Source organism: Callithrix jacchus, chromosome 19, assembly GCF_049354715.1.
Source record: "Callithrix jacchus isolate 240 chromosome 19, calJac240_pri, whole genome shotgun sequence".
Taxonomy (NCBI): Eukaryota; Metazoa; Chordata; class Mammalia; order Primates; family Cebidae; genus Callithrix; species Callithrix jacchus.
This window is the reverse complement of record NC_133520.1, coordinates 17,817,765-17,831,245: the sequence shown is the minus strand read 5'-3', so window position 1 is coordinate 17,831,245 and position 13,481 is coordinate 17,817,765. Positions and strand designations below refer to the sequence as shown.

The 13,481-nt window shown below is 41.5% G+C and overlaps 1 protein-coding gene across 11 annotated transcripts in view; it reads left to right on the top strand.

Moving 5' to 3' along the window:
• The first annotated feature begins 915 nt into the window (after positions 1–915).
• The window catches only part of RCOR3 (REST corepressor 3), a 60,908-nt gene continuing 48,342 nt past the window's right edge, over positions 916–13,481 (top strand). For 4 of the 11 annotated variants that reach the window (XR_013529739.1, XM_078356635.1, XM_035281348.3 and 1 more), the window contains exons 1-3: positions 916–1,278; positions 1,666–1,722; positions 11,629–11,706. Coding sequence is in view for 7 of the 11 variants with exons in the window: in XM_078356635.1 (XP_078212761.1) it covers positions 1,113–1,278; positions 1,666–1,722; positions 11,629–11,706 (301 nt within the window). In the remaining 4 variants the exon portion in view is untranslated. Of the gene's footprint in view, positions 1,282–1,372; positions 1,530–1,665; positions 1,723–11,628; positions 11,707–12,007; positions 12,263–13,481 lie in introns of those variants that run through there. The other 7 variants (XR_013529738.1, XM_078356634.1, XM_078356636.1 and 4 more) reach the window with 4 other exon arrangements.

The window sequence follows — 13,481 nt, the reverse complement described above, 5'->3', positions numbered from 1 at the left end:
CGCTGCCAGAACACAGAACTCGCTTCACCTCCGCCGGGGGACTCCGCCCTCTCCCCGATCGCTCCAAGCCGAGACCGCAGGTCTGCGAGAACTGAAAACGCGACTACCGAGCCAGGATTCATGTTCAGCTTATTTCCCCACTCACAGCACTCACTTCCCAGCTATTAAAACAGAAAAAAAAAAAAAAGGTGGGACTAAGAAGACAGTAGGGTTAGGACTGGGGAGAGAGGCTTCAGCAAAATACACGTGCTACCCTCAGGCCGGGAAACTCATCCCCAGACTCTCTCTAGGGAATCAGGCCCCAGTTCAGATATCCAGAAACAAAAATTGCAGCGTCAAGATGGTTAGGGCCGAGTCTACTTTCGCCGGTTGGGCCTAAGAACCCCAAGGCTGCCCCGCAAGACTGAGCGACTACAAGGCGGGCCAGAGCGCGCCCCCAGCTCGAGGCTGCCGGCAGACAACGGGGAATTGAGCTACATCGCAGAAGGGCCGCGCTCCGACGCACGTCGGCAGTCGTGTCCGCAGAGGGGTCCGCTCCCCAGAGTCTCGCGGTCGGGTCGCGCCCGCCCTTTCTCAGGATGACCGCATTCCTTCCGCGCAGAGAGGGCAAAGAGTCCCGCTTCCTCGCGTGCACCTCCCGCCCGTGCTCCGGAGCGCCCCCTAGGAAGAAAGCTCGAGCGGCGGCCACGCCTCGGCGGCGATTTTATTAGCGCTCGGTTGGGGTGGCCCGGCTGCCGGCGTGCGGGGTTTCCCCGCCTCTCCCCCCTTCCCCTCCCCCCAGGCGGCCGGAACCTCCCTGCGGAGCGGAGTGATACCGGCGGCTGCGTAGAGCGCGGCGCGGCCGAGAGGGGCGCCCGGGACTGCGCGGGGCGGGCGGCGGCGAAGGGAGGAGGGGAGAGAGGCGGGGCCGGGGCGGGTTGTTGTGAGGCGACTGCGCTACTGCCGGAGCGGGGCGGTTATGGCGGCTCCATATTAACAGCCTCCTCCTCCTCCTCCGCCGCCGCCGCGTCTCCTCCTCCTCCTCCTTTCGCTCCCGCCCGCGCTCTAAGCCATCCCCCCTTCACCCTGACGCCTACCTCTTCCCCTCACCTTTCCCCCTCCCCTGTTCTACCATGCCCGGCATGATGGAGAAAGGGCCCGAGTTACTGGGGAAGAACCGATCGGCCAACGGGAGCGCCAAGAGCCCTGCGGGCGGCGGCGGCACCGGCGCCTCGTCCACCAACGGCGGGCTGCACTACTCGGAGCCCGAGAGCGGCTGCAGCAGCGACGACGAGCACGGTGGTAGCCTCGAACTCCTCCCCGCCAGCCCGCCTGCCCCCCTCCCTCCTCCCTTCCCCCAGCCCCCTCCCCTCGCCGCTCTCCCGCCCTCCCTCCCCTCAGAGCCCGGGCGCTGCGGTAGCCTCGAACTCCCGGTGCAGTGCAGCAGCACCCCCGCGACCCCCGTCCCTCCGCCCTCGACCAATCCTCCGCCCTTGCTCCCCCCCCCGTTCCCCGCCCCCCATCCGCTTCCATCTCCCGGAGTGCCCCGAGTTAGTATCTTCCCATCCACCCGCCGCTTCTTTTCCTCCATCCAGCGATTTTTATTTTTTATTAAGTGTCTCTTCCTTTTTCTTTCTTTTTTTTCTTTTTTATTTTACATATATATTTTTTGGCATTGCTTTGCAGATGTTGGGATGAGAGTCGGAGCCGAATACCAAGCTCGGATCCCTGAATTTGATCCAGGTAGATGTATTTGCCTAAACAAAATCCCATCTCCCCTTTCCTGGGCTTGGTTTGGGGTGGACGGGCTAGGGGTCCGGGCATAGGTCCAGGAGGGGATGCGTGGTTGGGCTGGGCAGGCATCCGCGGCGGGGAGGCTGTCAGGCTTGGCCGGGCTGTGACACTGGGCGTGTGGGCAGATGTGTGCATTGCAAGGTTAACATGGTTCCCTTCGGAGGCCACTTGCCCGCTGGTGGCATCGCCTTCCTGGCCCTTGAGCTGGAGCAGGGTCGGGTGAGCAGAGGGAGACGGCCCTCGGCGGAGTCCGGGGTCCGAGGCCGCGGGCTTGGAGGAGCGGGCGTGCGGGCTGTGTGGACGAACCGTGCAAATGTCAGTTGCCACCTCGTCAGCCCCGGCGCAGAGGGCCGCGCTCTGCTAGCGGGCGGCGGAGGCCGGGGCGGCTGTCACCGGCCGGCGAATACGAGGGCGAGCCCAGCCGGCCCGCGCGCACCCGGGATTGTCTCTTTTCTTTCTTTTTGGCTAGGTGGTGCAGCTTTGGTCGCGGCAGCTCTGCGGAGAGAAATGGGTAGGGGAAGGGGGTGGGGAGACGCCAGCGGCTGGCACACCTCGCTCGCCAGCCAGCCCTGGGAAGTTAGACCACAGGACAGTGGCTGCAGCTGCCAAGGAGACATTTTCTCCCCGAGCAGCCAGGTTCCAGCGTCCTCTGCCAACCCAGCTTGCGGGCTCCCTGTCTACTTTTCTCCAAACAGGCTCCCCGGCGGTCACGGGATTTCAGCCTGTGCGGGGATTGGGCGAGAGTTCCGCATATGGAGGCGCCCTTGCTGGAGCCTCTCGGAGTGGAGCGCGTTTCCTTCTCCCCACCCTGCCCCAGACCCTTCTCGGTTCAGGCTTTGGACGGACTTTGAAAGGGGCCTGCCTTTTTGTTTTTCTCCTAACAGTTCGTCAGTTTTTTCGCTGACATAATACTGTGTTTGTGTCAGACCTTGGATTTCTATGTTAGATTATTAATAGAGCTTACTTGTATTTTCTTGGGGAGAAACAGAATGTCTAATTATTAGGATACAGAGACGTAATTTCTGTTCCTCCCCTCCCCTTTAGGACAATGCAAAATGATACTTACTAACCATTTGGAGTTCAGCTAGAGCTCCTATCCCAAGTGAGGATGATAAAAAGTAATGAGTGTTGAAGTGATTGTCGGGACAGTCTCTTTTTTAATAGGTGAAAACGATGATGATACAAGAGTGTTCTCTAGATTTGGGTTACCTTCTAAATGACTGGCTATGAATACATTTTATTCAAAGCCTATCAGTGTATATACTGATGGGCTTCAAATAATTTTAAATGTTTTATGAAACTAATTTTCTTTATTGTTGCTAGTAGGTAAATGGCACTTTCACACCACTCTGCTCACTCTGGGTTCATTTGATATTTGGAAAGAGCACTCTGACTTTAAGAGACTGAATTCAATTCTTAACTCCCCTCTTTGTGCTCTGAGCAAGTCACATGCTTTCCCTGAGCATCAGTATTCCTAGCTTCTTTTTGAGATGAAGTCTCATTCTGTTGCCCAAGCTGGAGTGCAGTGGTGTGATCTCGGCTCACTGCAACCTCCACCTCCTGGGTTTAAGCGATTCTCCTGCCTCAGCCTCCCGAGTAGCTGGGACTACTGCAGGCACGCACCACCATGCCTGGCTAATTTTGTGTTTTTAGTAGAGACAGGGTTTCACTATATTGGCCAGGCTGGTCTCAAACTCCTGACCTTGTGATCCGCCCGCCTTGACCCCTTAAAAGTGCTGGGATTACAGGCATGAGCCACCACGCCTGGCATATAAAAACTAATTCATGGAATTCTTGCCAGAATTAAATGATGGGCATATGGCAGTTATTCTATAAAGATTAATATTTTTAATTATGAAGAATTATTCAGGATATATTAATTTTCTGATTTGGGGTTTTCATTGGGAGTCTGTGCTTTTTGGTATTAATAGTTATTTCCAAATTAGACCTCAGCAGCTACAATTATTTCTTAAGTTAATAAACATACCTATATTTTTGTCCCAATGGGTAGATTTCTGAGTCAGTATTTATTTCATAGACAGCTATATACAGTTTGATTAGGGGGTCTTGTGTTTAAGAGCCAGACTTAACGCTGGAACAGAGTTGTACGTGCCATAGCATTATATTGTAAAGCATGTTTTTGTTTCAGGATAAACTACTGGAACAAATTTTAAAATTCTGAGAATAATTGCTTGAACATAATAATATTAAGGTGGTTTTACATGCCACTGTTTGGATTAACCAACTTAATTGATGATAATATTTTCCTTATTTTGGACCTAAATAGAATATTTGAGAAGAAAAAAAAAATCACGAAAATGTTACTATTTTTAAAGTCATATTTTCCATTTATTTACTCAGACTGTAAGTGGATTTTATTAGAATAAGTATAAACATCACATTCTTGAAGTTCACTTAACTCATTTTCTGCTTAATAGTCTTCTCTGGAAGCATACCGAACACAAGGGCACAATTAAAACTGGCTACCATTTGCAGTGAGCTGAGGTGACGCCACTGCACTCCAGCGTGGTGGCAGAGCAAGGCTCTGTCTCAAAAACAAAACAGAACAAACAACTGCTACCATTTAAACTTAGGAGGGCTTTTTTTTTTTTGTATCTGGTAAAGGCTAATCTTACAATCAAACGTAGATCATCAGTTATTGGGCATTTTTTACAGGGAAATACTGGGCCTCTGTCATTCAGCTTTATACTGCTGATTTATTCTTATAGGTGTTGTGCTGTTGTGAAGTTTTTCACATCAATATAATTAAATGAGAATATAAACACATTACCTTGGAAAAAATAATAGACGAAAAGTTTTTGTTGTTGTTGTTTTAAGACAGAGTCTTTCTCTGTCACCCAGGCTGGTGTGCAGTGGTTCTATCTCGGCTCACTGCAACCTCCACCTGGGTTCAAGTGATTCTACTGCCCCTGCCTCCTGAGTAGCTGAGGCTACAGGCCCGGCTAATTTTTGTTTGTATTTTGTAGAGAATGGGTTTCACTATATTGGCCAGGCTAGTTTTGAGCTCCCGATCTCAAGTGATAAAGTACCTTGGCCTCCCAAAGTGTTGGAATTACAGGCTTGAGCCACCGTGCCCAGCCAAAAAGCTATTTATTAATTAATTATAGAAATTGAGAAATGATTAGCTCCTCTCCATAGATTGTTGACCCATAGCTCTAGAAGTCATTTGGAAGAAAAATTCTTTGGGTGCTGAGATTGTAAAAGTTTGCTGTGATCAGTATGTAGAAAAATTAAGAGGATTTTTTTATAGAGTCCAATTTTATTGGAAAAAGTGATAGTGATGATGATAAAAATTAATCAGGTAAAGAATGAATTGGCCAGGGGCCATAACTCATGTGTATAATTCCAGAACTTTGGGAGGCTGAGGTGAGAGGATTGCTTGAGCCCAGGAGTTTGAGACCAGCAGGGCAACATAGTAGGACCCCCATCTCTACCAAAAATTTAAAAATTAGCCAAGTGTTGTGGCATACCACATCTGTACTTCCAGCTACTCAGAAGGCTGAATTGGGAGGATCGCTTGAATCCAGGAAGTTGAGGCTGCAGTAACCTATGATGGCACCACTGTACTACAATCTGGGTGACAGAATGAGGCTCAGTCTGAAAAAAAAAGAAAAGAATTATTTAAGTGGTTATTTTAGGAAATATGAGAAGAATTGGGATTTATATTGGAGTTATTGAAGATAAGAGATTAGGGACAGTTTACCTTAATTATGGAACTTGTTAATACTGTCTTTACTAACTGGATTTCTGATTTTTTCTTTCTGTTGTTCACTAGATCTTCCCAGCTTTGATTTAGTGCCTACTGACTGTACTTATATCAAGAAGAATAGTTTTTGTGTATAGAGCCTAAGCTCTTTATCGTGTGCCTTTAATCTAATATGGCATAATAACCTTGGGTGAACTAACTGACTTCTCTAGGCCTTAATTTTCTGATTTGTAAATGGATGATGATGTTAACACAAGATTAAGTGAAAATTAATGTATATAAAGCAGTGGTTTTCAAAATATTTTACTTACATATTTATGAAATCATTTTGAAAAAGATTCTCATATTTTTAGTTGACATCTATTATTTGTCACTGAGTTTAAATAGGTGGAAAATATAATCTGTAGTGTAAAAACTACAGATTTTGATTAAAAAGTTTTATATCTTTATTTTAATGTATCCAATTAAATACAAATACAGTGATACGATAGTACTGTTTTATAAAATATTAGACAAGCTTCTGACATTCTGAAAGTTTACGTTGTTCCTTATTGTCTTTGAAGTCATTTCCATGCATTTTCATCACAGAATTTTATCTTACATAATATTGTTTTTGTGCTTTATTGGGCTGGGTGCAGTGGCTCATACCTGTAATCCCAGCACTTTGGGAGGCCAAGTAGGTGGATCACCTGAGGTCGGGAGTTTAAGACCAGCCTGGCCGTTACGGCAAAACCCCATCTCTACTAAAAATGCGAAAAAATTAGCTGGACATGATGGCAGGCACTTGAAATCCCAGCTACTTCAGAGGCTGAGGCAAGGGAATCGCTTAAACCCAGAGATACAGGTTGCAGTGAGCTGAGATAGCACCATTGCACTCCAGCCTGGGTGACAGAGACTCTGTCTCAAATAAATAAATAAATAAATAAAAATGTGCTTTATTGATCACCTGTGAATGTAAGGTTCTGAGTGTTAAATACCTTGTGGCTTGAGTTACTACAATTAATGCATAATTGATTAAAACTCTAGTAGTTGTGGTGCCTTGGGTAAAGGAGGATTTTGCTGACACCCTATTTGAAACCCTGGAGGGTTTAAAATTTTGGGCCATGTACTCTTGTAAGATTTGGAATATGTGAGAGATGGTGCCCTTTAATTTTTTTTTAAGTGAGAGAAGGGCATTTGTGAAGAGAGATGATGGAAGTAGAATGAGTCTAACCTCTTATCATTTGACCACAGGTGAGTTTTCAGGCAGATTGTCTTGGGAAAGAGAACATAGTGGAGTTAAAGTTCTGAAAATTGATTCTCTTTAAAACTTACTCATGCTCATGTACCCCGGGAAAGTCTTTGTTTACCCCAGTTTGAAGTTGGTATATATTAAGTATATAATTTAGAATCTAGTATATAAATAGTAAAATGTTAAAATATATTCAGTACATTTTAATAGTCTCAGTGTTTATGTAGCATATTTGTTCCATGATCTTCATCAAAGTCCTATTTTTAATGTCTTAAAGGAAATCTAAAAAGTAATAGATTTTTATTGATGTGGAAATCCTAGTTTATCAAATTATATTTTCATTTCCTAGTTGGTTTTCTCCAGTAGTCTTATAAATACAAGACTACAGTTAAAAGGTATAAATAATTTCAAAGGGATTAACCTTTAAATGTTTTATCTAAAATTTAAAACAACTGGTTTTTCTTTTCTTTTCCTTTTTTTGCAATGGAGTTTCCCTCTTGTTGCCCAGGCTGGAGTGCAATGACTCGATCTCAGCTTACCACAAGTGATTCTCCTGCCTCAGCCTGCCATGTGACTGGGATTACAGGCATGGGCCACCATGCTCAGCTCATTTTTTTATTATTAGTAGAGATGGGCTTTCTCCATGTTGGTCAGGTTAATCTCAAACTCTTGACCTCAGGTGATCACCCACCTCCCAAACTGCTGGGATTACAGGTGTGAGCTGTGGCACCTGGCCATAACTAATTTTTCAACAATTTTATTTTCAGAACTGACATGCTACTATAGTCTTATAAAATTATGGTAGCTTACTGTCTAGGTTTTGGGTTGTTTTTTAATCTACTCAGAAGATAAGGTACTTCTAAGGCATGGTTTTGTTGGTGAGTCAGATTTGAGTCTCAGTATTGTTAATAAATATCAGTTAGTTTTGAGGTATAATCTTAAATATTGTTACAGAAAAATCCAAAATCAATATGGGGTTAGTGTCTATTTAATGTTACAATTCATTCTGACTTTTACAGTGAAAAAGGTAAAACTTTATTGGACACAAAGCATCCTAAGAGGTATATAAATTATTTTTAACAGCACACGTTACTTTCTCCTATTTTATAGGAGAGGAATCAGTCTGAATTGTCAGAAAAACATAAAGGTCATTACAGCTATTCAATTTCATTTTCAAGGGGTTGTTTAGAGAGGACATCAGCCATTTTTGAGGTATACCCCCTTGAGATTTTATTCATTTGCTTTTTAGTGGATAAGGTGAGAAGAAGAAGCCTTTTTAGGATAAAGAAGGAAGGAACTTAAGAAAGAACTGTCTTCAATGAGCATATACTAGTAATAATAATAAATAATAATTATCTTATGTAATGCTTACCATATGCCAGGTACTTAATTTATTTAATTTTCGAGCAACTCTTTCAGGTAGTTACTCTCATCATCCATATTTTTACAGACAAGGAAAACTGAGGTGTGGCTAGATTAAATAGATTTACCCAAGTTAACACAGCTACCAAGTAGCAGGGCTGGCATTCAGACTCTGGGAGTTAGGCACTATAGTTCATATTGTTAACCATTTGCCCTAAAATATATCTCATTCCCTGTATCAGTCATCTCTTAGACCTAGCTGACACATATATAATTGAAAATAGTGGAATCCAGTTCAGAGTTAGGGAAGGAACATTGTGAAATGCCTAATTAGGCATTCCTGGTTATCAGACCACATTGTTCTATATCTGCCACCCCTCTGTCCTCTATCCGCTCACCCTTATTGGAAGAGCTGTTCCCACAGCTTAGATGCCAGTTTCTGTCGGATCAGATCCGCAATTGCAATGCTAAGAATTTTATTTTTGAAACTTTTTTATTGAGACAGGGTCTTACTCTGTTACCTAGGCTGGAGTACAGTAGTGTGGTCACAGCTTGCTGCAGCCTCAAACTCTTGAGCTCAAGTGATCCTTCCGCCTTACCTTCATGAGTAGCTGGGACTACAGGTGCACACCACCACGTCCAGCTAATTTTTGTATTTTTAGTAAAGACAAGGTCTTACTATGTTGCCCAGGCTGGTCTCGAACTACTGGGCTCAAGCCATCCACCCTCCTTGGCCTCCCAAAGTGCTGGGATTATAGATATGAGCCACTGCACCCAACCTGTATCTGTTATTTTTTTATGGAGAAAAAAAAGTTTAATATCTGTTTAAGAAGGGACATTTAATGAAGACATCTTTATTCAGACTTTCTGTAAGGCAAAAATTAGATACAGAGAAATTATGTTTAAATATTTAGCATGATATGCCATTAAGACTTGAGACTAATTGGAAAACTTTCTTTGTTGCATTTCCTGTTCTGTTAAGTAGGATTTAAGTGATCTTATTGTCACGATTCCATCATGCAAAATCAGTTCCGTGTTAAGGGATTGAAGTTTAGGATGTTCACTTTGTATAATGTTAGATTTTATAAATTAAGTAAAGGCTTCTGACCAACTTAAATAGGATTTTTGTTTTATTACTATTGAGTGGATGGCTATTTTGTGTTTGTATTTTTATTTTATAGGGTTAAAACTTAAATATGTATCTTAATATTAAAGTTTTAAAATGATGTCTCAAAGTTTATTTTCATTGAACATAAATTTTACATAATGAACCTTAACTTGTATTTTCCTAAATTCTCAGCTCATGCTTTTGTGTTCTCTTTTATTAAAGATATGACAAATACTTGTTTTGCAGTACCTTAAATGAAATTATAAAAAAAAAAATATGACAAGATACAAAGGGCTTTCTAATACTTGGGTAGTGTTTCTTCTTTCATTTCTCTTAAATTTCCTTGTAACATACATAGATTTTAAAAATAAATTTAGTTTTATGTTTTACTAGTGATGTATGATTCTTTAAAAATTGTTGATAGTAGTAAATAAAAATATTGAATGATACTAAATTATTGCCTGGTAGATAACTTCTCTAGATGGAGGTTATAAAAGTAGTTCCCTTACCCCTAGAAATGAGTGTTCTTTTATTCCAAGTATCTTACAACTTTATAAAAGATTACAGTTTAACCTCAGAATTATTTTAATATTTTGCGTGAATAATTTTGGAATTCTGGCTCTTAGTGGTAGTTATTACTACCACATAAAAGTCATTTATGATGTATTCTAAGACAAGTCTTCTTAAAACATGTGGCAGCAATGCTTCATTTGTTGAGAGTTTTAATGAATTGGATACAACTAAGAATTAGACCAGAAAAATATCATTGAATGATTAAAATAAAAGATAGAATCTACACGCATATAACTTGGCTTTGACATGGCTGTCTCAGGCCTTCATTCATGCTGTTGATTCTTAATTTATATGAAGTTTTTTTTTTTTTTTAAAGACAGGGTTTCACCATGTTGGTCGTCCTGGTCTTGAACTCCCGACCTCAGGTGATCTGCCTGCCTTGGCCTCCAAAGTGCTTGGATTATAGGCATGAGCCACCATGCCCGGCCAATTTATATGAAGTTTTAATAGGACTTGATTTTTCTGACTTTCTAGGTTATAAAATATTAGAAATGAATTAGAAGTTGGGTGTGGTGGCATGCAGCTCTGATCTCAACTACTTGGGAGGCTGAGACAGGAGGATCGCTTGAGGCTAGGAGTTTGAAACCAGCCTGGGCAACATAGCAAGACTTCACATTTTTAGAAAGAAAGAAAGAAAAGAGAAAATATTATACTTCTAGTTAGAAGTAAGCTTTCAGATTATATTAACAAGAAATTGCATTAACTTTTTTATCTTGACTTTCTGTTTTTAGATGGAGTCTGACTTACCCAGGCTGAAGTGCAGCTGCGTGATCTTAGCTCACTGCAACCTCCACCTCCTGGGTTCAAGTGATTCTCCTGCCTCAGCCCCCCGAGTAGCTGGGATTACAGGCATGTGCCGCCACACTTGGCTAATTTTTGTATTTTTAGTAGAGACAAGGTTTCACTATGTTGGCTAGGCTGGTCTTGAACTCCTGACCTCATGTGATCTTCCCACCTTAGCCTTCCAAAGTGCTGGGATTACAGACTTGAGCCACTGCACCCAGCCTTTTTTATGTTTTTATCTTGACTTCGAATACAGAGCATATAGTTTATAAATATAAAATGTAATAAAGGAACTTAAGTTTAAAAGTGAATAGCTGGCAGACTCTTAGCAAGAAACACAATTAAATGAAAAGCAGACAGAAGGCTGGGCGAGGTGGCTCATGCTTGTAATCTCAGCACTTTGGGAAGCCAAGGTGGGCGGATCACAAGGTCAGGAGTTCAAGATCAATCTTGCCAACATGGTGAAACCCGTCTCTACTAAGAATACAAAAATTAGCCAGATGTGGTGGCAGGCGTCTGTAGTCCCAGATACTCGGGAGGCTGAGGAAGGAGAATCACTTGAACCCGGGAGATTGAAGTTGTGGTGAGCCGAGATTGGGCCACTTCATTCTAGCCTGAGTGACAGAGCAAGACTCCATCTCCAAAAAAAAAAAAGCAGATATAGTGTTTAAAAATTACAGCTATTTTGACTCATTTATATATGGGGCAAAACAGTACCTGAGGCATTCTCTCGCATTTAAAAGTCTTGAATTTTTAATAATGATCCCTAAGTAATGTATGGAATGTTAAATCAGATTTATTAGCCTCTGTCAAGTAGAGCTATGTAATGTACTGAAGAAAGTCTTTGTTAGTTTAAAAGGGATAAACCAGCATTTGCAAAATTTCCTTAATTTTTGTAAGATACTTACTATATATAATGTAAATCTGTTTTCCTTCTCTGTTTTCCTATATTTTCTTTCTTTGTCCTCTGCATGTACTGTACTAAAACAGAAATAAAGCTTACTTTGTTTATACTTATTTTCAATATAAATAAATTCCATCATATTCAAAGTAATTAATTTTTTTCCCCAGGTGCTACAAAGTACACAGATAAAGACAATGGAGGGATGCTTGTATGGTCTCCGTATCACAGTATCCCAGATGCCAAATGTAAGTTTTCTGAAATTGAATGTTACTGTCAGCAGGGGTTTATGAGCCAATTCAAAATGTGATTTATATTTGTTTTTGGGTTTTTGGATTCGCATAAAAAAAGTTTTGTCTTTGTTTTGTTTTGTTTTGTTTTGTTTTAATGGAGGTTGTTATATTAGAATGTTTTTCCTTTTGAAAGATAGTGGGTTGATCATTCCAATTTGTGTCAGGCCCATGAAGAATGAAAAGACCTAGGATCTGATGGCATTGCTGCTTAAATCCTCAAGCAGGGGAGGGAGTTACTATGTAGATATCTGCACAGGCTTTTCCTCAGTATATGGAGCTGTAAAGACATGCCTTCAAACTTCAAAGAGGCCACTATCATTACCATTTTAAAGAGGAAAGGGGAAAGAACTGACTTCAGCAGCCATCAGGTCATCTTTGTGCTCTCCATTTCTGGACGGAGACCTTCTGGATCATTGACCATGCACTTCTTGAATCATGGTGTGGCTTTAGACTTCAATGTGATGTAGCGGACCTGATCCTTTGCGGCACATCAGATATAGGAAACGTTCAGGTAACAACACTAAGATCCCCGCCCCTCCATTCAGTTATCATTGAGTTTATTAAATAACAACCACAACAGCAATGATGACACTGAACAGTTAATTCTAGCAGCTATAAGATAAGCTTGTCTTTTTAGAATATTTACTAACATCTTAAAGATGTCTATGATTTATTTCATCCCATGAAAATTAATGATATCCTGTCGTGTGTATTAAGTCAAATCATGCTTATGGATGTAATAAGAGAGCTAAAAATTGAAAACTGAGTATGTTTTTGCATATCTGATAAATCTTTCTATTTAAGAGCTATAGAACCCTAGTAAAAGGTCTAGCTGGTAATCTAGAAATTGTGTGCCCTTGAAGCATTCCTAACAGAAAACATGAAATTATTCATCTGGCCTGGGACTGTTTAATGAGAACCTGAAAGAGACTATTGGTTTCCCAGGTTCAATCCTCATTACAGACAAAGGTTTTCGTTTGCAAACTGAGTATCAGGGTATTATTGAACTTTGCTGATTTAGTGCTGTTTTATGCAATGGTTCATTTCTTAGCAAAGTAGAAAACAAAATTTAGCCAGCGTGTCCTGGTACTGTAATGTTCCTGTGAAATGTCTATATGAAGGTCTAGGGCGATAGTTTTCAACCCTTGCTGTGCTTTGGAATCATTTGGGGAGTTTTTTTATTTTTATTTTGTAAGTACTTATGTCTAGTGTCTTTCTCAGACCAATTAAGTCAGAGACTTCAAGGGTGGAGTCTAACTTTTTAAAAGCTCCCACACTGATTGTAATGAATAGCCAGGGTTGGGAACCACAGGTCAGTTGATACTGTTGATATTGTTCAGCATATATTTAGACCTGTCGTGTATTTAAGTGCTTTGGGATCTAAACAAAACATAAGATTTGGATTTTCTACACAAAAAACTTACCCTTTGGGGGGAGCTTTGATAGCATACATTTAAAAATTTTATTCTAATAGCTAATTCAATTGGCTATTGTTATAATAGCATATGCCTATATTAGACTGCACTGACCAATAATTGCAGCAAATACTTAAACAATTCTTAAAATGTACCAGGTGCTGTTCTGAACATTTTTCATTTAACTTTTTTAATCGTTGGGGGGAGATGCTGTTTTTAACAGCAATTTAGAGTGAGGAAACTAAGGTACAAAAAGGTCAAAAGTTACTTGGCCAAAGTCAAAAAGCTAGCAATAAGCTGTTAATTAAACCCAGG